The following is a 27,178-nucleotide window of genomic DNA, read 5'->3' as shown; positions in this document are numbered from 1 at the left end:
AGTTGAGCAGCAAAATCCAGCAGTTTTTATCCATATCAGAAGGCGGCCATTTTGTCACTTGCTGTCGTGTGAAAATGACATCACAGTTGCTCAGGAAACGACCAATCACAGCTCACCTTTTTTTTTAAAGCTGGGCTGTGATTGGTCGTTGCCTGAGCCCTGAGCAAATGAGATGTCATCTTCATTCAGTCGACAGCAAGTGGCAAAATGGCCGCCCCCTAGATGGATAAAAACAGCTGGATTTTGCTGCATAACTCTTATTCCACAAATGTAGTATTAATCAGAATGTCATGTTTGGACTAGTGAGGTCACATATAGGTTGATTTCCCCTTGAAGCTAAAATGCACTGTGACCTTCCAGATTAATTTAAGTTGACCTTCTCTAAACGTAACCAATGGACATGTGAAATCAAAAGAGAAGGTAGAATTAAGTTGACCTGTACTGGTTATAGTGCGTTGTGGTTCATCCTGAACTTTTTGCGTGTAGTATACTTTCTTGTCCATACTACCAACTATGATAAATGTGTGCGTTAATGGACAAAAGGCAGTTTGATGCACAATGTTCACAACTTTTGTTTCCAGTGCCAAAAGGTCGAGTGATAGATAGCCTACGTTGCATGTGACTCGATTCCCGTGAATTTTGTTTTGTTTTTGTTTTTTTGCTTCTTTGCCTCAGAAACGGGCCTTGAGCATGCTGCAAGTATGTACAGGTTTGATGTAAACGACTAATGGACGCGACGCAGGGAGACGTAACGCAAAGACTGAATCTGTTAAATGTGTGAAAATTGTCCCTCGCAAACAATCTTGAGATGGACTCGAGATTGCGAGGAAAAGGATACACATAAAGTTGGTCTTTTTATAGGACAAATGAACGGGAAGCAAACAAAGTAGCAGAGGACCGTTCTGCGCAGGTGACTGCAAAGATGTCACGTGTGTTAACGTGGAAATACATTTTGTCCATTATAAGGTAAGGTGTCATTATTTTTCATAACACGATTTCTTAATGAATAAAATAACAATTTTAACTTAACATTGCTGTGGTCAAACTATCTGTTTTGGGACACTGGCCCACATCTCACTACCATTTAACATTTAAAAACAAAAAATTGACAGGAGTGAGCGCCCATAATGACAAAAGAATTTTACTACATGGAGTAAGTATTACTTGCACCCCCATGTTGTATATGTTCTTTGAGCAGCCGGGTCCTGGTGACGGAAAAGAAATGTTGCTGGTTGGAAAAAGATTCCTTTGAAGTCAAAACATTTCCGACCAGGCTGAGACTATGCGAAGGTTGAAGCCATGCTTATCAAAAGAGCGCCATAGTGGGGCTGTTTATCATTCAGCTGGAACTGTGGCCTTAGTCAAGGTGGCAGGAATTATAAACAGTTTGAAACGGAAGTCAGTGTTAGCACAAAACCTTCAGGCTTCTAGAAACAAATAATGACAGGAAAAGCCTACTAGAACATCTGAATTTTATTTGGTGTTAACCACAGGCACTTTAATATTTTTGCTTGAATATGATTGGTTAATCATGAACACAGTCAGGATCACATATATCAGAGGTTGTTTACTTTTTACTTCCTAGAGAGGAACACGTTTTAAAATAAACTACCTTGGTCTTTTTTCTTCTTCAAAAGATGATTTAGTGCAAACAAGCAAAGCAAAGCAAAGCTTTCAGTAAGTGTGCTAAAGAACACTCGCATTTGTCAGATGCTTCAAACATGAATGTGAATGGCTACAAGAATTACAACTGTTCTCAATTTAACCACCCATTATTTATATATTGTACATCTAATCTCAATCCAAATACATATAACTCAACATTGCAGTGTTACACATAAGACAGCCATTGAAGATAGCAATGTGACAATTAAAGCATAATAGCATTACTGCAGCCATACAAAACGTAGCCGCCTTAATCTTGGCCCATGCCGAAAGGAACGCAACCAAACCCAACTGGGTTAACTTAACACTAGTATTGAACAGGATTGGTCCACTGAATTGAAAAACGTAAAGGTGTACAGTAAAATGGTGTATGTAGTGTACATTCACTCCACATATGTTTCTACTACATCCAGAAGCTCAGTTGCTGTGACCAATGCCGCACCCAGATTGGCAAGAAGGAAGCTTTCATTTGGAATGCGAGGGAAAGGATGGCAGTTGGGATATTGCGTCTTTTTAGCACACACGCCAAGGGCCCGCATCACGGCCACACTCTGAGGCAGGTCTCTTAGCATGGGGCTGTAGGACGAGACTTTTCCAGCCAAGGCTGAAATTGTGCCGCCGAGACATTTGCCGTTTGTTCTGTACTCGACAGCAATGAGGGATTTTTCCACTGCCTGGTGGACTTTGAACAGACACCACTCTGCGCTCCCGCCATCGCTTTCACTGTGCGCAGCGTTGAGGTCACAGCGGGCCTGCCGACACCATCGTTGGGCCTCCCTTCTTTTGGGCTTTGGAACATATTTGTTTACATCCCAAAAGTTGTAGGAATGGCATTGTCGGAAAACTCGTTCTCGGCCACTTCTGTGGTGCAAAGCCTCGTCATCCCATTGCTCGTAGAAGTGTTCGAATGAGACGCAAGTTCTGCTCTTCACGTATTTGACTGCCTTTGTAACATAGTGGCACTGAGGGTTTTTGACATGGTGCCATTTGAGGTACAGTCGTTTGCCATATTTTATCCTCTCCCCCTGTGGAAGAGTCCAAATCTCGACCAAACTTTGGTCAATTTCCTCCACTGCATCTTCAAAAGTTGCCGGTAAATTTCTTGAAGAGTGTTGGTATGCCGCTACTTGCAAGTTCATACCGGTGGCTTCACTGGGTTCGTCGAACTCTGGTTGTGGCATGCCTTCAGATTTGAACTGGTACAGGTCTGCAGTACTGACTTCAATGATCTCATCTTCAATTCTTATTTTGTACCTCTGTGAGTAAGGTCCAGATTGTGGAGGTAGCACCTCCACAATAACTGCATAAATGTACTTGTTGTCAACAAAGTAAGATACATATTCTCCCTCTTCAAAGTTGTTGAGGACATTCATGTCTAAGGAATCGTGCCACTCCTCTGGAATTTCGCCTTTCGGGGCCTGCGGGCTGGTCACTAAACTTGTGACATCAACACTGTCGTGGATTTCATTATTGGCCAGAGTTTTACGAACATCTTCCAGATTGTCACACACGAGGAGATGGCCGAGAACCGGAAGGTGCTCTATCAAAATTCTGTGACCTAACAAAGAGTTGATCACTTTTGTCAACCTCATGTTCACGTCATTTATGACCTTTGGGACCATGGTGTCGTTGTGTTTCATGTAAAAGACGCAACCGCTTTCAACTTGTTGGACAAAAACGTCAACCTCGCAAGCCGTGTTCTGCAGAGCTCGGTCTTTGAGCCACAGCTCCGTCTTCAGGCTGGTGCAACACACAATCTCTATGCTGCCGAATATTTTCTTGCACAGGTTTGCCGCCTCCTCTTGGGTTATTTTGCCTTTTGACGAGTGTCTTATAAGACATATTAGTCCATGTGTGAATTCACTGGAGGTCATGTGTTTCTCAAACCAGTCGCGAAATTCACAGGCCTGATTAAGTTCACAAATTTGCATGTGCGATTCCACAAATCTTTCTTCAGTGACCTGTGACAGCTTTTTAGGTTGGAGTCTTTGGGGCAGCAAATCCAGCAGTCGCCAGTGCTCGTAGATGTCTTTGCCCAAATGACATGTACTGAGTTTCTCAAGTAACAGGAAATCTTTGTCCAGTGATGCTTCCAACCGTTGGGCGTCAAACGCCGTGTTGTTGAAGTACAGTCCCCGTGATGGGTAGAGTTTTCCATCTACAGCAGGTAGGTACAAAGTCTTAACAGAGTCCAGAAGAGACTGGTTGGGCTTCTTTTTAAGCAACCAAAATAACTGCTCCACAGCACGTTGAGCTGTATTTGTCTGGTTTTGGTTGAGTTGAGTTTTGGCACTGGAATCAGCGTTGACTGCTGCCAGAACATTACAGTATTGCACTGCAGTCGGTAATTCCTTCACGCCAACTTTCTTAAAGAATGGCCAAAACCCACCGTCCATTTTTGGAATTCCGTACAAATATGGCCTAAAGTCGCGTTCATGGGGGAGTGAAAGAGCAACATTGTCCATTCTCACCACTTTTGTATCTTTTTCAACTAACACGAGCGGGACACCTTTCAGTGATCGGCTGTCAAAATCCATCTTTTGCAAGTAGGCATAAGACTTTCGAAACACACTTGCGCGGGTTTTGATCTGAATATCCGTTTCACAAGGTGACTGGCAGACATTTATCATGTTTCTGGTTACACAATTTGCAGGCAGTCGATCATGAGCTCCCGCTTGCTTAATCCTTTTCAGATCCTCCGTCCTTCTTATTGGTAGATGTATGATTGGCATTGAAGACCAAACCAGTTCTTGAGCCATGTCATTACTTCCAATAAACGAGCCGTTGATTTGAACGGCAGTGGTCTCTGGCGCAAAAGGCAAATGATAATCACACAATTCTTTTTTAATTTTGACAGGGAAAATGAACTTTATGTTGGTTATGCTGTCCAGCAATGTGTTCTTATCACTTGCAACACTCAAGGCTTCTTCGAGAACTAGGGTGGATTTCTGTTGCAGCTCCTCGCAGTGACCATTTGCCTCAGCTTCCGACTCTACCTGCTTTGCAAAGCGTACGATATCATCTTCGGACACAACATGCTTCATTCCAAGTTCTTGGAGTAATTGCCGTGCTCGTTCTTTGAATGTGGGTCCTTCGCACAACTCAGCCCAAACTCTCTCAGGGACAAACTGTTCTTTGGGCAACATTTTATGATACAAGGCAACTGTGTCATCATAGTAGTACGAGACTGGTACCACTTGCCCCTCAGCATTGCCAATCATTGGTACCGTTTCCAGTTCGGAAATTATGGCGGACTTCTGCTGAAGATAGCTGACATGATATTGCAGTGAGAGTAACAGTTTGAGGCACTGAAGCTTCTGACGCTCCGAGAGTTTACGCACCACAGCCAGAGTGATCTCCATGAAATACTGCAGATCATTCAAGGTCTGAATGTTCAAAGTTTGAGACACACTCATGTTCTCAGGATTGTTTTTGAGAAAAATGCTGTTGTCAGGAGGTTTGAACAAGTCTGGGAATTGACCCAGTGACTTTGTGCTTATGTCGAGGATGTAAACCTTTTCTTGGCCATCAATCCTTACTCGATTGCCGTGTATTGTTTCAAATACTGGCAGCGACCGGAGCTTGCTCTGATATGCTGGACACATTATGGACTTTCCGGACTGCAGGAAGTTTTGAAGTTCTTTCATGTCATCTGAAGAAAGATGGTCAAATTCTGAGTGGTTTATAAGGACGACTTGGTTCAGCACAGATGGTTTGTCATTCACATTCAACAGTTCGGGTAGAAGAAGTGAAGATTTGTGACGGTTAGCCTCAATGAAGAAGTAAAAATTAAGCCTCATGAAACCGAGTTTGAACAGGATTTCAGATAAATCAGTGTCTGAATTGTTGAAAATTACACTGGTTATGTCTTTCATTTTTTGTAGGAGTTCCTTTTTTGACCTTGGGCACACAACAGGTAAAATGCAAAAGTCACCAAAGAGCTCCTTTACATCAGTTAATGACAAATGTTGATTATCACTTGGACTTTTGGTTTTTATATCACTTGGACTTTTGGTTTTTACATGACTTAATAAGAACTTCCACAGCAATTGCATCCAGTCCAGCGTTTTCTTATTTGGAACATAAAGACCACGCTGTGGGTCAAGCTCACACTTGTGAAGATTCTGTGTAATCAGCGGAATCAAATATTCGTAAGCATCATGAACTGTAAACTTGCTGGCGAGACTCAGGGCTCGTAGCTCCTTGAAAAACTCACTGTTTGTCTCATAATGTACAAACTTGTGCTCATACCCACTGAACAGACTACTGTACTGGGATATCAGCTTGGGTGATTTGTTGTCAAACACCCTCAGAACACTATCTGCTGTGAGGAGAAGAGGAAGCCCGTTGAGTAAAGCAGAATCCTCACTTGTGATCTCATTCAGGCAGATATCACTTAGACAGAAATGAAGGAGCATAGAGCATCTTTTAGGATTTTGAATTAGCGTGTCATTTACAGGCAGTGGTAACTCATTGCTGGTTTGCTTTGGAATGTGGACCGCCTTTGCTCTCAAGAAGGTCCGCACACTAGAAGGATTTACATCTTGTACGGCAATGCCAGCAGTTTTGAAACCATCCCATATCCTCTTCATTTCATTGGAGAAGGGAACCAAATTCATGCCGAGGTCCCTCAAAATCGGATTTATCTCTCCACTGGATGATTCCTCCAAGTAGGGTGCAGTCGTTGTTGTGGTTTCTCTTGCATCTCGCCACTCAATGGAGTAGCTAGTGGTGGTTTTCAATGGCTTTTTAGTAATTACTTGGTTTGTGCACCTCAACACGGGAATAACATCAAGGCCTCTTTTGCTTATTGATCTGTACACCTCATGTATCATTTCATGCCATTCCTGACCAACATCTTCAGACACTGTTGGCCAGAAACACAAGTATGATATAGAAAAACTTAACATTATTTGATCACGTTTAACAGTCTTCACTAGATTGGTTTGGCTGATGTAATGAAGAAGGTCTGCATATAGCGGCGCGATGACATTGTTTTTCAAAGATTCGTTCCGGTCTACTTTCCGACTACTCAGGTCGTCTTCTTTCCAAAGGCCTCTCCTGGAAAAATCAACCTCAAAGTCTCCATTGATATGCACCGGTAGACCAGTGGTGCCTGGTAGAGGAAGTACACAAAAAGCTTCTCCTTTGAAAACACTGTCGCTGTGTAGTCGTTTTGAGTTCACAAGAGCTGCTACTGATGCTCTTGGATGTTTTCCTTCTCCATCACTGGACTGTGATGTGCTAAACTGCTCAGCAATGATCCATTTACTTTGTCTTTTGTCTGAGGTTGAAATCATTGTTTCATAAATTGCTGAGTATTCTGCTGTTTGGTGTGTTCTTTTTTCTACTGTAAAGATTGTTTTCATTTCATCTGACTGATCATTGATTTCATGGACTTCGACTTTGCAAATATTTTTCAGGAACAGGATGAGCCCTTCAGGGTCCTTAGCTAGGGCATTACAGAAGCCTCTCAAGTCATGCTCAGTGACTTCCTGTTGCGATATTTTTGAGATCTCTGCCATGGTGGGAGTCCTTAGAGGCAATCTAATCATGGTTCCGTCTCTAAGGGGAAATTTGTCTGGAAGATAAGATTTGTAAACATCTTTGTACATCTCCTTGAACAAGTCACTTAGCTCATAGCCTATACCCGGTGCCTGCCCATACTCATGGTCGCTTTCAATGTAATTTTGATTGGGATCTGAAATGCATAGTAAGCCATCTCCAGTGACGAATGAGGGGCAATCAGTCAGATGGTAAACAGAAGTGAATCCAAGTCCATATTTTCCAATCTTCCCTGGATTATGACGCTTTCCTCCAGTTCCCAGCTGCTGAATGCCATCCAGGTCTTCGTCTGAAAACACACGGTTGTTGAAAACGCAAAGCGCAGGGCCCTGTAGCTTGTTCCATTTCTCTCCAAAGGTTTTTTTAGTGCTGTGCTGTCGTTTATCCCAAACAAAATGAATTTCCGTGGCCTCTGCATCATCAGCATTTTGGATGAGCTCTTTGAGGATATCCTTTTTTGATGGATAAGCAGAAATTATGTTTTTAATTCTAACAGTCAGTGGCTCTTTCTGTTCAAACTGAAAAGAATGTGGTAAACGGTTTTCAACTACATGGCTTTGCAGAATATGATGTCTGGTTGTTTTGATTCCAAAATGGAGTGCCATAGCGCGTGGGATATCCTTGTGGCAAAGTGTAACATCCTTGGTAACTGGCATCCATGGGCTGTCATTAAAACAAAGCTGGGAGGCAGGTTCCAAAACCCCATGTTGATTGGGTATGAAACAGTCGCTTGTGCTTTCGTTGGCAGAGTATATGCCTCTGTTTAAAATTGTGAGACAAATTTTCAGATCATTCTTTGTCAAGGGTTTGTCTCCGTGTTTCAAATGGACTTCCTGAAGCACATTAAGAAACTGCTGGAGAGTGAATGTGTCATTAACACCTAGACTCTGCCAGAGATTCCGGAAACTAGCAAAGGCAAGTGGAAGTACATGGAGATAGGGCTTTGCATCAAATTGCTCTTTGACAGCTACACGGTTCACGTTGACAAATGTGTCTCCGTCAAAAATGAATGGGAATGAATTAGCCCACTGAGAAATGAATGTTGATGTCTTTGAGTCACGAAGGCAGCTATCCAGAAAACTGTAGCATGCATAGGCAATCGTGTGAAGCTCGGATTTGCCCGTGGATTGTGATTGCTTCTGTGTTGTTTGCAACTGCTGGAGCACCATGTCAAGTACTGGAGTGTCACGAACCCCTAGTATTTGTAGGATAGGATCAATAACATGTATGTTCAGGCCAGAATGATCCAGCACAGGTTGCGTTTTGTCAACGAGCAGTGAGCATTTTTCACTGAAAATGTCAACTGGCCTTTTCAGAACTGCCTTTGTACCGCAGCAGACATATGCTGGGAGAAATTGGGTCATTCGTAAAGTTTGCCAGTGGCAGGAGTCTTTGTCATTCATGTGATCCTTCATGAATTCAAGAAGGCACTTCAAATATCCATATGGTTTTTTTGGGTCAGTCCCCCAAAGGGTTTTGATTGTTTCTGCTTTCTCAACAATAGCCTCCAGTGAAAGATGATCATTTGCCATTCCAAGCTCCAGTAGACGTTTAATCCTCCTTGGGGAGCAGAAGTCACTGACCGTACCCCCAAGCAATCTCCCCTTCTCGTCTTCAAAAAGACAAGCCAGTTTGCCTGATGGATTTACAAGTTTCTTGATATGCTGGAGGTGTCCATCCATTGTGGGGATGCATGGATACTTGACAAGTAGATGGTCAATTTCCTCTGAGTTAAGGTCAATGGCATGTAACAAAAGAGTATCTCTACTCTCAGCATCCAAGGTGGCAAGGTTCTCAAACACCACATCTTGATAAAACCTCGCCCAACTCCATGTTTTCTCCTGCAAAACCTTCTCAAGGCCACCCTGTTTGAAACTGTTTCTCAACCAGAGTGGAAGAGAAACAACATGGTTTGGTTCTTTGATGTGTTTCTGGCAGACCTGCAGTACAAATGGATGGATCGTTTCATCTTCTTCAATACTTTCATGTAAAAATATGGCATTGTTCACTGAACACCATTTTTTGCCATCGCAGAAGACCTCAGGGGCAATGTGGTGATCGGTGAGGGCGGCGTAAAACACATCAACCAAAGGTTTGAATGTGTCATTAACTTTTTCTCTATCAGGCCAAAAGGTGTGATAAGAGTAACTTTTCATTTGTCCATTTTCCGACATGTCCTTTAATACCAAAAGTGCTGCAACATATGCTGTGACTATGGGATCCTGAAGAAGCGCTTTGTTCCAGTCATGCTTCACCCCACTTTCCCACAGACCTTTACGGTTACTTGTTACAGCAAATGTTCCATTGATGTTGACTGGGAGACCGGTGTGAATGGCAAGCGGGAGGAAGCAAAATGCCTGACCAGATAGCTTGGTTTCCGGTGTGGAAAATGTTCCACTTTCTGGATCATCTTGCAAAGGCACGGCTATTCCCCCAATCGGCAAGGAGAACTTGACTTGCTTGCCCGGTTTCAGGGCCATTTTTAAAGACTGGTTTGTCCCAAAGCAGTTGTGCACGAGCCATGACTGACTTTGTCTGCTACCAGATTGTTCACTGCTTATTTGGACAATGTTGGCAGTACAGCAGTCAATAACGTCTTTGCAATTCTCACTGTGTTTCAGCAATAATTTTTCAGCTTGAATCTGACTCTTGTCTGAAATTCTGATTGCACTCAGAGTAGTTTTGGCGACAGTGAGGATGGTTTGTATTTCTTCCTTTCTTGGAGGAGTTGCTGCATGTTTTGAGATAGTTTGCAAAGACAATGTGTTAATGTTCTTCAGGAACAGGATATGCATTTGAGAATTGTTTGTAAAGTCTTGTTGAAAAGAGACAATATCGTGTTCGTCATATACTTTGGTGCTTATCTCTGACTCTAGAGCCTCTTCCTTGGTTCGGAAAGGAAGTTTGATGAGAGTACCCTGGTAAGGGTGTGGGGGACTTTGTGTGGTGAAACTACAACCAAAAATGTTTTCGTATGGTCCAAATTGACCAGGGAAACATTGAAAGTGCCGTTTGTGGGAGAGGTCCAACTTGATTCCAGGATTTGATTTGTTTCTGATGATCTTTTTAAGGTGAGTCACATTCGGATCAAGTATAAGGAGCGTGTTTCCACTTAGGACTGAAGGAACGTCTGTCACATGATACACAGTGTTGAATCCAAGTCCAAACTTGCCAATTTTTCCCACCGTGTGTTCTTTAGAGGCAGAGCCCACTCTCACAATATTCTCCCAATCCTTAGATGTGAACTTCTCATTATTGAATGCCCAAAGGCAAGGGCCCTGACAAAGGGTCATGCCAGGATCTATGAGAAATTCAGGGGGATTCTTGTGTACTCTGAAATCCACCAAGAATTTACAAGCATCTGCTCCGGCATCTTCAGCATTTTGAATGAGCTCTTTGAAAACATCACTTTCTTCATCATACTCTTTGAGAATGTTTTTAATCCTCATTGTTATGGGCTCGAATTGTCCACTCTGCTCAATCCCCACAAGCTCCGGGTCGAGGATGTGTGTACTAAGGAACTGGATGTTCAACCATTCAGCAGCAGCTTTTGGAATCTCTTCGTGTAGGACATGCACTTCATCCTTGCTGTATAGAAGCCCCTCCAAACTTTTTTTGCTCAAATCACAGAAAACAGCCCTCGACAGTGATTTAAGGGTATACCGACCCTCTTGTGTGATGACGGGCACTGGTATGTCCTCCCGAACCACCGTCTTCTCCCTCCATATCCATTTGACAATTTCTATGGAGGCTTTAATCTCGGAGAGCTTTGCGGTTGGTGGCTGTCTTCCTTCAATGGTTTTCATGATGGAATGGAGAATCCCAACAATGTCACACTCTGAAAGCAATGACCTCAGACCAAACTCCTTCAGGAGCTTCTTGTATGGTAGAAATTCCTTTGGTAATTTCTTCACCCATGAGCTCAGATCTAGATTATGTGGGTAGTCTACAACCAAATCCCGTGGAGATACAAACTGGTCACCGCACCACAGCCAACACATGTTCCTATCCATTAAAGTTGCAAAGTCAGAAGTGTGATCCTGCATGTGTTTGTAAATGCTATGCAACTTCCTTTGGAAATCTCCATTTGTGTCAGGATCATCTATTTTGTTTATGTTTGCAATCAACGCAAACAAATTGTCTTTCACATTCTTTGGTTTGGGCAAGCATTTGAGACCAAGTTTGTGGCTAACTCCGTCACTCAGGCTTCCAATTAGTGGCATTACATGCCCAACAATATCCTCATACTGAGAGTGTCTTATTTCCTGCGGGCAGAAGAGAGAAATCTTGTCGGTGTTATTACCAGGATTAGCACATGGAATCCATTTCAGCATTTTGAGGCGGTGAAGCTGTGCATCAGAAAACTTAGGCAGGAGACTGTGAGCATCGATCATGTTTAAGAGCGCCTGAGCTCTGCTGAAAGTCTGCGAATTAGGTTGCAACTTGCTGATCACCTCAGCAGCGTGCAGCAAGTGCTCAGGAGACACATCCGCTTCTCTCTTTAGCATGCCCACATCTGTGAGGCTTTCAAGCATCTGTTCTGTTTGCAAGTATGAAGAAGGGGGGAAGAAATCAGCGTCAAAAACGACTTTGAAAATTGGAACTCTTGGATGAAGGAAGTGTGAGGTCTTTTTTAGCACTCCATTTGCTTCCATGAAGCTTAATTCTTGACAGCGGTGTTTTAAGGTCTTATTTTGGGAGAAAAGGATAATGCCATGTTGTAAAATCCAAGTCATGATCTTTTCAGTGTCATTTTTGCTGCATACTTTGGCCTCAATTTTATCAACCAGTAGATGGGCTGCTTGAGCTGTGTCCAAAAGATTAATGTTGAGCAATTGCAGGAGTCTGCGATCAGCCTCAGTAGTAGATTGCAGTATTGATTCAGGCATTGGTAGTTCTTTTGGTACTTTTGGACCGCAACCCAAAAGAATGGCCTTTTTTGAGTGTGCTGGCAGAAGCGCGTCTTTTGTATTTTGAAACAGAGGCACCTTTGAGAGGAGATCCTTCTCGCTATTGGAGAGAGAATCCAGACAAGAGAGATATTCCTTCAATTTTTCTCGAGTGCCGGGACACGTGGTCTGGAGTTCTCTGACGAGATGCTGATACTCGACATTCATCAAGATAGTCACAACATTTCTTGGAGATGGACACAGCACAAAGGAATCAAGGTCGTCATGCTTAAGCCATTCATTTCCCCTCACCACTGTACCACCAACTTTTTCCAACAACTCGGCTATTTTATCCGGCAAGCTGAACTGCCTTCTTTGGTGGAAAAAAAGAGTCGTGTTTGGATTCAGTTTAGCAAGTAGTAAAGACTGACTGGAAGAAAGGGGACTCACTGGTATCAATGGAATGTCAATGAAACAGCTTAATTTTGTAAAGTGAGCGTTGAGGAACTTCCAGAATTCGTGGAGCCAATCCAAAGGTGGATGCTGATGTTTTTTGACGTCCCAAGCAACGAGTGCTGTGTCCGTCCCTTTCCAGTCCTCGGGCAAATACATCCTGGTGTACTGTGCCACCTCATCTGCATTTATGTTCTTTATCTTGAATAATTCTGGGGAGAGACAACAAAAATATAAATATGTGCATTGGAAAGATGAAAAAAGATGAATTTCTTACTTTCACGAGCCAGTTGTTTCAAGTGGGCAGTGCAGTCCAGGCTTAAATCATCCGGGATGAATAGGTGTTTGCAAAATGGAAGTAAGACTCTGCAGAGAATACAGAAATTTTCTTCACTATCAATAAAGAGTAAACGGACACATATGATGATATCTAACATTATGGTAAACAAAAACTGATGCAGTGTAATTCTACACCACTAACTATGACGCAAACTACAACCAGATATGCCTCTCTGAGAGTGTCAATCAAAACTATTATCTTTGTAAAGGTTTGAATTTAAGATTATTATTTTTTTACCCTTGTCATGCAAGCATTTGTTAACTATCCTTCATCATTGAAGTAAAATTACCAATCATTTTTGGGTGATTTTTAATGGCATGTGAAAATCTAATATATTTATTTGCCATGTGGCTCAATTGTTGGCCACTAACCAGTTGAGACTAAATCAATAGTGCCCCTGCTGGTCACACACGTAAGTGCGCTCCATTTGGACTCAAATGAGACAAGACTATTAATCCACAATTCTGCATTCTTATCAATTAGCCCTCCATCTTTTCAGAGGCACAGTCCTAAATTACCTTGGAAATTCTTTGCTGTCCATCAAGGCAGTGTCCTCCTCTTTGTCCGTGAAAGCTCTAAAAGAGCCATCACTGAGTGGGAGAAGCTCAAGATTTCGGAGATCCCTGTAATTCCTATCACTCAGGATATACTCCAGAAGACACAGTTTGTCATCTCTGGACACGTTGCGCATGTCAACCCTATGAAGAACCTTCCTGAGGAATGCTGGCGTCACATATGTAAGGCTGTTTTCGTGAACAGTTTTTATGGCTCTTGCAACATTGCTCGGTAAAGTTACAAGATTCTCTCCACAGGAAAGCAAAGTTCTTCGAATGGCAGCCAGTGTGCCAGGGCTCGTTGGGCCAGTACAGGGGAACACAGCTTCCAATGTACTGATAAACTTTCTTTCATCTCTGGCGAGGGACAGCACCGCCGCATTTTCTTGGAACAACTGATGAAGGACATCTACGGCAATGGCGTGCCATTTGTCCTTGTGTTGAATCTGGTCAAGATCCGGCCACAGATCATACACAGAAGACACGGGGAGAAAAGCCTTTTGAGCAAGTCTGACGGCGTCTTGAATGATCATTTTGTACGCTTGTGGCAGCACCGCCTTCATCAGCAATTCATTCCACACGGCGTGTTCGTCGTGTAGCTGATCTTCCTCCTGCCACTTGATGTGTCTCCTGTTATCTGTGAGTCCAAAGCAGGCGTTGACATTGACTGGCAGTCCAGTCTTGTTGCTTTCGTTGTTCGGTAGCGGGAGAAAGCAGCTCAATCGGCCGCCGCTGGCGGCCCTCGTCTCACCGCAAGCGAACGCCAAGTCAACTTGTGGGACAAAGCTCAACTTTTGTGCGAGGGTATCCAATTCCTCAACATTTCCTTCCTTCATGGTACACGTTGTCACGAGCCACTTTGTTTCGTTGTGCTCTTCGGAATTGATGGTCAACACTTTGAGTATGCTCGAACCCTCGATGTCGGTCTTGACTTGGGGCTCCAAAACAACATCAGTGGAAGTCGAGGACTTGACTTCAAGTCTTGTGCTCACAGAACCATGGACGTCAATATGCAACAAGGTCACCGTGGTAACGTTTTTCAAAAACAGCAGGCTCAAGTCCGCATCTCCAATGAAGCTATCGAAAAGCTCAACAACCTTGTCCGTGTTGTACAAATTATCCGAAATGTCCGATGCCTCTGCGCGCAAAGGGAATCTAAAAATTGTCCCATCAAAGTGCTGATCTTCTGTAATGACTTTGGACCACTCTTGTCCGCTTATGAGCGTAACAATGTCCCGAAAGGGTTGGAACTGATCCTCACTAGTCATCAGAGCTTCTTGGTGCCCCGTGTCGTCCAGCGACCAACGGAAACCGCCTTGTCTCTCTCCAAATATGTTTTCTTGGGGATCAAAAATGCCAAGGTAGCCAGAGCTGAATATACTTGGGACATCTGTTCATGTGAAGAAAATAAACTTGTCACAAAAAGCTCCACAGAGCATTTCCGCAGAACATCTAACAAGGGCTTTTACCTGTTATATGGTAAACCGAGTTAAAACCTATCCCAAATCTCCCGACTGTGGTGGGGTCATTGCGCTTGACGCTCCTCCCGACAGCCTGAATTCCTTCCCAGTCTTCATCAGTAAATGGCGCGTTGTTGTAGCTGTACAGAGCAGGTCCTATGTGAAAATAACGGGGGGTATCAGTGAGGGGCTTTATCTGTGAATTAATGACATGACTTGGTAAAGGTTGCATATGCACAAAAAGGGCCTGAAAGTATGCAAAAAAACTCTTGAGTTGTCTTATGCAAAAATCAGATGTGATATTTTGGCTCAAAAAAATGCACGGACTGTAGGCGGTCGACCATCGAGGCAAATTCGGCTAAGCTAGCAACAAGCTAGTGTGGCTGAATATGTTGCAGACTCGCTCCTGAGTCATTCATTATCACCTCCATGGCGCCAAATAAACTACATATATGACAAGTATCGTTCTCACGAAGGCAAGACAGAGAAGCCATGCTAATTGCGAAGCTAACTTATAGTAAGACTTAAAACGGCTAGCACGTTTAACACCAAAATGAAGTGCTTAAGGTGATAGAGTCCACTTTTCACAGACATTTGGCTGGAACAGTGCTGAAGCGGACAACATCCAACAAATAGCAAATTAGTAAGTGTTTGGACTATGACAAGAAAGTTTACTTTTTAAACTGAACCGGAAATGAATTACGCTATGCTACGCTACGCCGTATGTCAGCCAGGAGTAATGGTAGTTTATAACCTGAAAAATATATCAATAAAAGCGGTTCAGAAAATGAATAAATGATGTATAAAATATTTACAATATCAGTAATATTATTAGTTTTTTTTTTTTTTTGCTTTTGACTTTTGAGGTCTGCACAATAAATGTTCTCAAATTACATAAAATCTAATTTATTGAGCTTTGCTTCTAGACAAGAATAGGTATACCGTTTGCTGTTATATACTGTACATTGTGAATTTAAGACTCTTGATTATATAAAACAAGAAAACCCAATGTTCATTTGCTGTATTGTCATATTCTTATACACACTACAGGTCCCTGGTATTTACCTGCCAAAAAGAAAAATATAAGTTAGTATTTGCTCCTCAAATTAAATCATTGATTCGCAAAACTGCTCCGCAAAGAAAGAAAGAAAAACGTTCCTTGCATATAATGCTACTGTCTAGCGGATTCTGATTATGACATGAAAAGTGGTTTAAGAAGCAACCTGAAGCTTGCACTATGGGGTAGATGCCACAGACTTCCGGGTTTTACACATCAGCACTGCTGGCTGCGTTCCAACACTCGCACCCCCACCCCTACGCCCCCCCTAACCGCGCGCGCCCGCTCATCAGCGGGCGCGCGCCTCGGCTATCTGAAATGCTTCGGACTCTGAGACAGACACTACACACTCGCAGCCTCGCACCCATTGACGGGAACGTGCAACCGAGGGGCACAAAGGCGGAATCGCAAGTACTGGGACGCAGCCCACACGTCACAAACCCGAAACGGAAACAAAGTTGAGGAGTGAAAACCCGGAAGCCGGAAGTCCCGCTTCCTCCGTGGCATATAGTGCATTGCCAAGCGCAAAAAAAGGAGCGAGTGGTTGTGTATAATCACTACAAATTATCACTGAATTCATTAGAGAAAATGCTGCAAATATTGGCCACTTTACAATACAGCGGAGCGATCTGTCATTCAAATTTGAAATATGACCAAAAATTCTCAGAAAAGATCTGCAATCATGTCACACAAATAGAGAACCGCAGTGAACTGTGAGCTTCTGCTTCGTGGTTACCTTGGAATCGTCCCAAAGCGTCCGTCCAAAGACTTTTAGTTCCGTAGCTTCTCTCGTCATGGATGAAAGTCACTTTGGTGGCTTGAGCGTCATCTGCATTTTGAATCAGCTCCTGGTTTAAAAAAATATATATAAAAAAATAACAGCAATCAATCAGTTTTAAGTTTTAAGAATTTTTATAGGTTGCGAAGAACTGAAAATAGTCATTTGTTGAATTTTCAACAGTAGGTCATATTTACTGAATTAAAAGCTTTTTGCAATCAAAAACATCTTAACAGGTCTAGTTACATTTTAGCAAAATAATTTTAAAAGTTTTAATATTTTTGAAAACAAAATATTGTTCTCATATTGTCGAACGGTTGATGACTTGAAAATGATGCAGGTTCATTTGCATTGAATATTTAGGAAAATCTGAGAAAACGTATTTTCCATAATGATTTGGAATGTGATGTGCTACAAAATAAAAACTGATCAAATGACTATTTCTAATGTCGATTTTGATAAGACCCACCTTCAAAATTTGTCCACCGTCTGGATACCGACGTAGGATGTCTTTCAGATAGTCAATGAAGGGTGGCGCTGTGGCCCCGAAGGAAGTCCTTCGCCCAACAAAATAAAATTCAATTGATACATATGAAATTATTTTTCCATCAATTGAAACAGTTTCTAGGGGAAAATGTCTGCCTCGGGGATCAAAAATTAGACAACACTTGCTCTCTCAGCAAACAATTTTGTTCACAGCAGCCAAGTTTGGGGAGTTGCCCCGTCTCACGCAATTAAACCAGTGCTCATCCTATCCTCACTCTACTGCGGGGTGTGCAAGCAAGGCTTGGCGTTACCATGACAACCAGGGTCAGCATAATGGACTGGGCCCAAGTGCAAACTAAATAAAAAAATTAAAGCAGCAGTGACAGCTTTATTTTTCATAGAGAAAAGTAATTCATAAATCAAAGCATCTTTTTTATATTAAGCACTTACACTTATTTGCAATAATATTTTCTCATGTTAAATTGGAGATTTTTCTCTAAATCCTAGATTTAATTCTACGGCCTTGATGAGCAGCATCGGAAAGGCATCAGAGCAAACCTGATTGGACACCTTGTTATGCGTAACGTATAGAGTGCTTTGCAACAATCATGACATCATCGCTCGTTAAAAGGTTCAAACACGAACCACTTACCGTGTTTTTTTCTTGGCGCTCATGCTCATCTTTCTTTGAGTGGCTTCTGTAAGAAAGTCACGGTAACACATTGGCGCAATTTTTTTTTTTATGGAAAACTTTGTGTGTGTAAAAATTAGGTTAAGCCTGATGCAAGGGGATAAGGGAAAATTATGGAGGTAAATTTGGTGCAAAACTAACTTGTGCAAAAAAAATTGTACCTGTAGAAAAAAGTCTAAATTTGTATCTGTAAAAGTCGTGATTTGTATCTGTAAAAAAAATGTGTGCCTGTAAAAAAAATTTGTGTCTGTAAAAGAAATTTGTACCTGTAAAAAAAAAATGTGTATGTGTAAAACAAATTTGTATCTGTAAAAACAAATTTGTATCTGTAAAAACAAATTTGTACCTGTAAAAGTCATGATTTGTATCTGTACAAAAAAAATTTTGTACCTGTACAAAAACTATAAATTTGTATCTGTAAAAGTTGTGATTTGTACCTGTAGAAATGACAACTTGTAGTCAAAGAAGTCGCCACTAGGAGCCACAAGTGTTTTTTCTGCTGCTGTTCAGTGCTTAGCATTCCCGGTCCCATTATCATCATCATTTTCTATGGAGGTAAATTTGGTGCAAAACTAACTTGTGCAAAAAATTTGTACCTGTAGAAAAAAGTCTAAATTTGTATCTGTAAAAGTCGTAATTTGTATCTGTAAAAAAAATGTGTGCCTGTAAAAAAAAAGTTTGTGTCTGTAAAAGAAATTTGTACCTGTAAAAAAAAAATGTGTATGTGTAAAACAAATTTGTATCTGTAAAAACAAATTTGTACCTGTAAAAGTCATGATTTGTATCTGTACAAAAAAAAATTGTACCTGTACAAAAACTATAAATTTGTATCTGTAAAAGTTGCGATTTGTACCTGTAGAAATGACAACTTGTAGTCAAAGAAGTCGCCACTAGGAGTCACAAGTGGGTTTTCTGCTGCTGTTCAGTGACGTGAGTTTTGCCCCATTTGTCGCGCTACAAATGGAGCAAAACTAATTTGTACTTGTAGAGCGCCGTGATTTGTACTCGTAGAAGAAGAGGGCGGGCTCTGGAGGATTTGGGCGGGCTAAAGCTCAACCTCATTGGTTGAGCGAACGACCACGCCCATAAATCCGCAATTCCAAACAGAGTAGCTACACTAGTTTACGCGTCATTTTGGAAGAAGAGGACGTCCCAGGCGTGAAAATGTCAACATGGTTCAATATACGAACACCGTGTGGAACAGTTTAAACGTTGGTTGACATGCAGAGCACTCCAAGTGGGCAGAAAGAAATAAGTTTTAGTATGAAGGTAAGATTTATTGTACGAACATAGCTCGTAATCCGGTGCTAGCTAGCTAGCTCATCTCATGTTGTTGTCACGAAAACTGAACACATTGAAGTCACGATTTGTATTTCAAGATTTGAAGCCTACCAGTGTAAACATACGATCAATAGCTTGTACCTGTAAAATAAAAAGTGGACAGTACTCAGCTACTTGTATTTGACTAACATTATATTCAAGCATCTGTACTCTTACTATCATAATAAAATGAAAACAAAACGTTTTTACTGCGAGTGGATCTTTAAGCCGCTCCAGGTATTTCAACCTCAACCCTTTATCCTCTGTATTTAATCATTTTATTTCAAATATTATAATTTATTGAGTAGTTGCTTACTCCAGTGTCATCAGGCAAAATTTTTGCAGGATATCATCAGGCAAAGGAGAAGATCTCTGGAAAATTAAAGGAGAAACTACCGTTTGATGATAAAGTGGAAGCGTAAGCTGTTTTTTCATTTGACTACATTTACATTTTTTTCTCTCTCAATTCTATGTAATAAACCTTTGAAGTTTGTAATTTCAACATAGGTTTTATATCTAGCTTCTTTACAATATGTTGTATGCGCCCCACTTGTCTGATTAATATTGTGCTTGTGAAATTCAAATTAAGCAAAAAGATCCAGTAGATATTATAATTATTAAATATAATAATAATCATATTTTTCTACTCAACAGGTGCTTCTATGAGCTCGTTTACCTGCTAGTTACGTAGAAGCACTTGTGGCTAAAGCCAATCTGTGGCAGGGTTTTTACTTTCTGGGCCTGAATTGCCCAAGCCTCTATATAAGTAAATAGAGTTATAAGCTTGGTCACAATCACGCAACGTCTTCTTATGTACAACGCTTGTGAAAGTAATTCATGTAGTACTCGAGAAATCCACGGGTAGCGCTGCTGCGCCAAAATGAAAGTTGCCATTTTAAGAGAAACGAAACTGAAAAAGTCGTCCCTCTGGCAGAGGGAGGGGTCAGCGGTCGGGAGGGACGAAATATAACTCGGCAATCATGAAACTGCAGTTCCAAAGAGCAAATAAAACTGTGGCGCAGACAATAAAACATTTAACACACAAATACTCGGAAAATAGTAACAGTAGACACATTTGTGTTTATGCTTTCGTAATGGTGTGTTGCATGATATTTTACAATTGGCTGTTCCTTTTATTTTTTGTTGCTGTTTTATAGTTCTTAGTTATTCTCCGTCAATTTGTAGCAATATATTAACGGTTTGTAAAATGTGTTGATCCTGGAAATAATATAGTTGGATGCGATAGCTGCGTATACTCTGCCAATAATTTGTTCAATCGTTGAGTCACCCAGTATATGTATATATTTCTATATATTTTTTATATATATATATGCAGTAACCCTTGTAGGGTACAACTAGACATCTGATATGGAAAACGTCAACTTCAAGGTTTGACTAACTACAAATTATAGTACACAATTAAAAGTAAAATAAAATTTAAAAAAAGCGGAAGTAGAGTGAAAAATCGTGATGATCTTGAGTAGTGAAATCTTGAGTATTATGAGTTTCTAAATACCTAATACATATCAGATGATGGTGATAATAATCATAAGAAGAAGAAAATGAACATTACCGCAGTCATGCTCCTTTTCCTGGCTGATCTGATGCTTTTCTCGCTGCTGTCATATTTAAAGGCTCCGGGTGTAGTGATGTCACGTCGACGGGTTTTTGTCCCCTCCTTTCACTAGCCCGCTAACTTTTCTTTTCTGCAAAAACGAAACCCATCACATCACTGCTGGTGTGAGTGAAAATGATCATAAGCACAAGGGGGTAGACTATGATCGATTGATATATCAATTCCTCCTAATCTGGAAGGATTACTTTTTGTAACTGTGGGCATGTAAAGCCCTTTGAGACACATGTGATTAAGGGATATATAAACAAACTCGACTTGACTTGTAAATGTGATACTTTGAAATTAATTACATGCTAGTGGATCAAAGCAAAAACGCTTTATATGAATACAATTATAAAACGTAAAATATAAACTTTCAATAAATAATCTTTAGCACTAATTTGCTATTTTCACAGTGCTTTTTCCTAAAAATTTCAAAGCCACAGTATCGCCTTCAATTTAAGATGCACCATCGTAACACGTCAGGAATACCGGTACAAGGTGCAAATGTTAATCAAACTTGAATGTACTATCATTCTAATTGTCTCTATTTTAAATTTGCACGTAGATGAAGAAAAGAAAATGATTCAAGCTGTAAGATAATGATGGTTATAAAAGAGCAGCTATGCGGTCTTATTTGAAGGTGTCGGGTTCTCATGGAGGCGAAACATCGTCTGCGCCAGAAAAGAAAGGTCTTTCTTCACAATATTTTGTGGCACTGTAGAGGTAGCGGTACTCGGTATTGGTGAGTACTCGAAGAATGAATACTTGTACTGGTATCAGTCTGAAAAAAAGTGGTATTGAACATTCCTAATCAATGCTCTATTAAAAGAAAAATGCAATATATACAAAATATTTTAAGCGTTTGAAGTGGGCTTAAGGGGAGTTGTATGTGTTTAGTATTTTGAAATGTCCATTAAATACTGTATATTGTAAAAATAAAAAGACCGTATTGCGTTCTTGATATTGAAGTGTCCTTTATACCTCCAGCCTGTAGGTGGTGCTGTCTCCCCGTGCGTAGCGCAGCCACGTGACTGTCTCACTCTGCTGCCGCAGGGTAGCCGGACAGTGTCCTCGGTGCTCGTTGATATTGGTATGTACAATGAATGTAAAAAATGCTCATTTTGACGCGTATTGAAGTTAAGGTAATAGCTTTTAGCATGGGGTGGTAAGCTTGTTTTTGTTGTTTCTGTGCGCTTCAGATTGATTTCTAGTCGACTCACAAGCTTAAGGCTCCTTTCTTTTAGACGAGCTTCACGCTGCATGAATGATGTCTTCGTCGCTGGCCAATTTATTAAGTACACCCATGCGGTATAAATGAGATCCCGAAAGCCTTTATTAAGATAACAATTCTACATTGTTTTAGTTTTAATTGAAGAACACTTAATTTATTGAGGGTGTAGTTCTACTTGTTCACAGTGGTGCTGGAACTCCTCTGCAGTGTTTAGCCATTCCAGCGCTTTGTCCTCATTCGGGTCAGTGGCGAGAACCTCGAACGCTAGAACCCGTTCCAGGCTCCCAGCTTTTTGACTGTGAAAATAACAAAATTATAATCCCCTCATCATAGTGTTATACACAGTATACATACATTTAATTATCATAGACAGTTTCAACAACAAATTGAGTTTGAAATCAGAAGTCATAAAAATGGTGACAACCAAATATAAACAGTACACTATAATTCAAATTTGGATTTGGTGAAATAAAGGGCATTGAAGCCATGAATTTAAGAACTGGGCCTTAATTAGTATTAGGGCTGCCAAGATTAGTCACGACGACGTTGACGATCAAAATCATCAACAATTAATATTACTAGTCGACAAGTCATTTATTTGGCGCGCTGTTTTTCTATCGAAGACTGCCTCATCTCGCGCTTCTCCCGCTGGCTGGATGTCATGTCTGTGACGCACATGCACGGTAGAGGTCATCCGCGGTGTAAATGAAAGCATTATGGGTAATGGAGAACAACTTAAGTAGGCACACTTTTACTGAGCCACAAAATATGATGTGCTGGTGCTGGGTCCGACCTAACACCCTAGCCTTGACTTTTTCACAGCAGACCTAACATGCATGTTGATGAAATGTGTCTCTGCTGTTTGTAGACAGCATGCAGGAGAAAAGCAGCCCAGAAAATAATCAGCAGCAGCAGCAGTGCTCCAAGTGCGGACACAGCTTCCGTCTCCCGCAATCAGATCAAACCAAACCAACGGACAAACCTGACGCTGCGTCCGGATGTCCGTCCTGCCGGCAAGATGGCAACCCCCTCAGCGAAGGGCAGGCCCAGGGGGGCGTCCGCATAGAGCCGCACAGCTGCAAACTGTGCGGAAAAACCTTCATGTCCTCCGCTCACTTGACCCTACACCTGGCCTCCCACAACAAGGAGAGGAGGTTCCATTGCGGCATCTGTGGCAAGTACTTCCACCAGAACTCTCACCTGGTGGCCCACCAGGTCATCCACAGCGGCAACAGGCCCTTTAAATGCCCCGAGTGCAGCAAGACATTCGTGCGGGCCGCACATCTCAAGACCCACTGGCGAATTCACACAGGTGAGAAACCCTTCAAGTGTTCCAACTGTGACAAGGCCTTCACGCAAAAGTCGGGCCTGCTCTCGCACGCCCGAATTCACACGGGCGAGCCGGCCCACAAGTGTGACGAGCGCGGCCAGACTTTCAACTCTGTGCCGCCGCTGTTCCCTCACAAGGCCGAAGAGTCGGCCCGGCAGGGGAACGCGGCGGCGCCCTCGCCTGCACCTCAACCTGACTCCAGCGTGAGCGACCTTAAGTGCGGCGTCTGCTGCCGCACCTTCATTAGGTCGTCCTACATCAGACTGCACGTCCGCCTCGAAAAGGGGCTGCGGCCTTATCACTGCAAAGTGTGCAACAAGACCTTTGCCAAGCTGGATACGTTTATCAGTCACTGCGATAAACATCTGAGGCAGAAAGGGGGAAAAAGCGACGACGACGACAGTGTGGTCAAACCCCCGTTGTTCATCCCGCTGTCAAAGCCGCCGCGGCCTCTGGAGGTCGCTCAGTTGGCACCCACTGAGGTCACTATGGTGTCCGGGGTCAAATTGTGACTTTATGGCATCTTTATTGCAATATTGTGGAAAGCTTCATTTATGTCATTGGTTCAATTCACATAGTGAAAGATTTCCCACATTACGTTTAGAATAGTGCATAATAAGCTAAATTGAAATTAGTTATCACTGCCATTGACGGCTATAAACGTCAAAAAATCATTTTAACTATTTCTATTAGTTTAACATTTTTTCCCCACTTTTGTTGACTAGAGTATGAAATCCTAGACTTTTTAAAAAAAAAATTTTTTTTTAAAGGTTATTAAAAATTAGGGGCGCCAGGCGATTATTATTTTTTTATTGTAATTAATCGCATGACTTCACTAGTTAACTCACGATTAATCACACATTTTAAATCTGTTCTAAATGTACAATAATTTTTTCCTAGGTTTTCATACTCTTGTTAACAAAAGTGGGAAAAAAATGTTAAATGGAAATGGTTCAAATGAATTTTTTACGTCTACAGCCGTCAATGGCAGTGAATGAGTTAATGATAGTACTGTGTATGACTTTGACTTTTTTAATTCACTACAGAAATAAATGGACTTTTCTATGATATTCGGATGAATTGAGATGCAAAACGATGACCATTTCGAAACCCTCATTGACATCTATGAGCAGCTTCAATAGACCTAATGGACGTTTCTGGAATGTTGGCCCTGAGGAAGGTCTGAGCTGAGATTTAAACCTCAGAAAAGTGAGGCAAACATGCTAATCACAAGCCTACCAAGCAACCTCCCAAGATGCAAGCCCCAAAAAAACATGCATGGATAAGAAAAGCTCAAATTACTGATGACTAGGGCTGCACGATATTGGAAAAACATGCCATATAGTTGTTGAATATTGGGATATCGATATTAAACCTAAATAAATGAAAACATTATTATCTAATGAAAGAATAATGCTTTTTCATGTGGCAAAATAAGCGAGCTCAATGTATTCTTAGTTAATTAATTGTAATTTCCCAAGATAATGATCAACTATTGGATGGTGATCTGACTGGTAAAATTCAGATAAAAGCATACAAACTTATTGCATGTCTCTGCGATATTGGTGTTTTTTCAATTTATTGCCCACCCCCTTACTGATGACAATATTGTTTCATTCTGCATGATTTTGTGATGGAGTACCTGATGCATTACATATGGGTTGTGGTCTGTGCAGTGGAGAATTTCTAAATACCTTTAGTGTTGCTATTCATGAAGAGATGGAGCCGGTGTGGTCAGTGAATAGTGAAAACCCATGTATAATTGACACCCATTGAAATGCACTGGGGAAATTATTAAATTATTTTTTTCCTTTTTTAAACAAAAAAGTGTAACCTGTGCATATGGTCCAAACCACTTGTATATTGTCACTGAAAATGTCGCGGAGAAAAATTCTTCGTCCCAGTGGTCAGTATCAGTCACAAGTGAAAGCCCAGAAAAGACCCAGAAAGTCAGCATGGAAAATGTCGTTCCAGATGGTGAGAAGCTGTCAGCGCCACATGGGGAAGCTCTTTGTACCGACCTAAAGATCAGAAATGGAAGCGCATCATCATATTCATGTAGCTCCACTATCTTATTGATGCTACGCTGTAGATGACTAATTTGCCTCCTGTGTGTGGCCGCTGACGTCCCAGTGAAGGGTGACAGTCAAGTGGCGCCTCCAGGTGGGATTCCTTCGCAGAATAACGCTTCCACAAATGCAATCTGCGGCGTTAACGCTGACGGGCTCGTTCGTCCAGCATGATCAGAGTCTGCTTCCAGTGTGTCGGCCTGGAACCGAGACCTTAATTGAAGACCGTGCGAATGGTTGCCTTCTGAGTGAAAGGGGGGGGGGGGGGGGGTTGCCTTAAAACCTGAAGGGCCATGACCATCACAAAACCTTAACAGTATTAATGCGACAGGACTGAAAATGACATCACATATGCTCAGCTCCAATCACAGCTCACCTGTTTACTGAAGCTGAGCTGTGATTGGTTGTTACCTGAGTTCTGAGATTTTTATTTTCACTCGATAACAAGTGGCAAAATGGCCGCCTTCTGATATGGATAAAAACTGCTGGGTTTTGCTGCTTAACTCGTATTACACTAACGCAATAATAACCAGAATACCATATTTAGGCAAGTGGGGCTGCATAGAATATTTTTTTGGGGTTGACTTTAATATTTCAACATTCTTAACTGTAATACAAGTATTAACTGTCTGACGGAATGTTGTTTTTCTTCAAATTGTTTTACATGTATGACCTAGAAGTGTTTTTTTTTTCTTCATACAAATATTGACTATCATCATGACTGACATGGAAGGAAGGTGAGTGCGGTGCAATATGTTTATTAGATCTTGCCGTAAGTATTTTACATCTTGTGCTTTGTGGTTGCTTCACAAATATGTACCAGTAACCGTAAATTCTATATTCAACCTGACTGTTAAAATGTAAAAATAAAATATCTTCATTAGGGTTAAGGGTGTGTTGGAGCCATTCCCAGCCGTATGTGGCCTGTCGGCCATAGTTTGCCCACACCTGCTTTAAATGCTTCCTGAGCTGCGAATAAGTTTTGATTTCCACCCATATTGAAATTTTGGTGCGTTCGACTTCAAAGGTTCCACTTTAAAATGCAACAATAAATGGATAGATAATTTATACTCTGAGTCAGGTCCGGTGTTCAACTCTACTGGCGCGCCCCCCTCTTCCAGGCTCTTGAAGTAAACACTGAACCAGGCGGTGAAGCCGTGGAACACGCCAGACTTTTCCAGGTGAAACTGAAACTCGCCCTGCATTTCCTTAGAAATGAAACAACAGTCCTACGCATTATAACATTTCGCAAGGGACTAACTGTAAGAATGAAAGATGACTGATTGGATGATGTACCTCCAGGTCTGCCACCTGCAGCGTGTGCATATCCAAGTAGATGACGTCATCAGGAGGGGCGAGGCGGTCGCCTGGCTCCATCAAGTGGCTGAACTTGGGCTTGCCAAAGAACTCCTGCAGTGTGAGAGGCCTGCAGGAAGAAGGCATGACGTCATTTGGAGGAAACTCACATATTTCCGACAACAAAAAAAAGATTTGCGACATTAAGTGGCAAATTTGTGAGAAAAAAAATACATATTTGTGACATTATAAAGTGGCAAATTTGTGAGAAATAAAAAACAAAAAATACAAGAAAACAAAACTGTGAGAAAAAAATATTTGCGACATAAAGTGGCACATTTGTGAGAGAAAAAATATTTCCACAATTATAGTGTCA

At 41.6% G+C, this 27,178-nt stretch overlaps 3 protein-coding genes across 4 annotated transcripts; 1 reads left to right on the top strand and 2 right to left on the bottom strand.

Annotated features, from left to right (window-relative positions):
• Window positions 1–1,458: 1,458 nt before the first annotated feature.
• Window positions 1,459–20,842, bottom strand: sacs2 (sacsin molecular chaperone 2). Of its 2 annotated transcripts, XM_086092014.1 has the most exons (8): window positions 20,832–20,842; window positions 17,900–17,945; window positions 17,231–17,318; window positions 16,720–16,831; window positions 14,936–15,082; window positions 13,431–14,856; window positions 12,850–12,938; window positions 1,459–12,784 (listed from the first exon to the last, which is right to left on the bottom strand). In XM_086092014.1, exons 2-8 carry the CDS (start codon window positions 17,926–17,928, stop codon window positions 2,049–2,051), a joined length of 12,627 nt encoding a protein of 4,208 aa, XP_085948140.1. In that variant the 5' UTR covers window positions 17,929–17,945; window positions 20,832–20,842; the 3' UTR covers window positions 1,459–2,048. The 2 variants fall into 2 exon arrangements, with proteins under 2 accessions (XP_085948140.1, XP_085948138.1); XM_086092012.1 differs by having other exon boundaries at window positions 17,900–20,840.
• Window positions 19,087–24,997, top strand: LOC147164626 (uncharacterized). The gene is made up of 4 exons (XM_086092016.1): window positions 19,087–19,207; window positions 19,604–19,676; window positions 21,864–21,966; window positions 22,976–24,997. Exon 4 carries the CDS (start codon window positions 22,981–22,983, stop codon window positions 23,947–23,949), a length of 969 nt encoding a protein of 322 aa, XP_085948142.1. The 5' UTR covers window positions 19,087–19,207; window positions 19,604–19,676; window positions 21,864–21,966; window positions 22,976–22,980; the 3' UTR covers window positions 23,950–24,997.
• On the bottom strand, window positions 24,207–27,178 carry LOC147164625 (protein arginine N-methyltransferase 2-like). Its single transcript, XM_086092017.1, is given in 5 exon segments — window positions 24,207–25,458; window positions 25,543–25,668; window positions 25,670–25,706; window positions 26,578–26,714; window positions 26,803–27,178. Coding segments are annotated over 5 exon segments (537 nt in total). The 5' UTR covers window positions 27,007–27,178; the 3' UTR covers window positions 24,207–25,425.

This window comes from Leptonotus elevatus, chromosome 12, assembly GCF_054856555.1.
Source record: "Leptonotus elevatus isolate MCC_2025b chromosome 12, RoL_Lele_1.0, whole genome shotgun sequence".
NCBI classification, from domain to species: Eukaryota; Metazoa; Chordata; class Actinopteri; order Syngnathiformes; family Syngnathidae; genus Leptonotus; species Leptonotus elevatus.
Note: the sequence above shows the minus strand (reverse complement) of the source record. Positions and strands in the feature narration are given on the sequence as shown.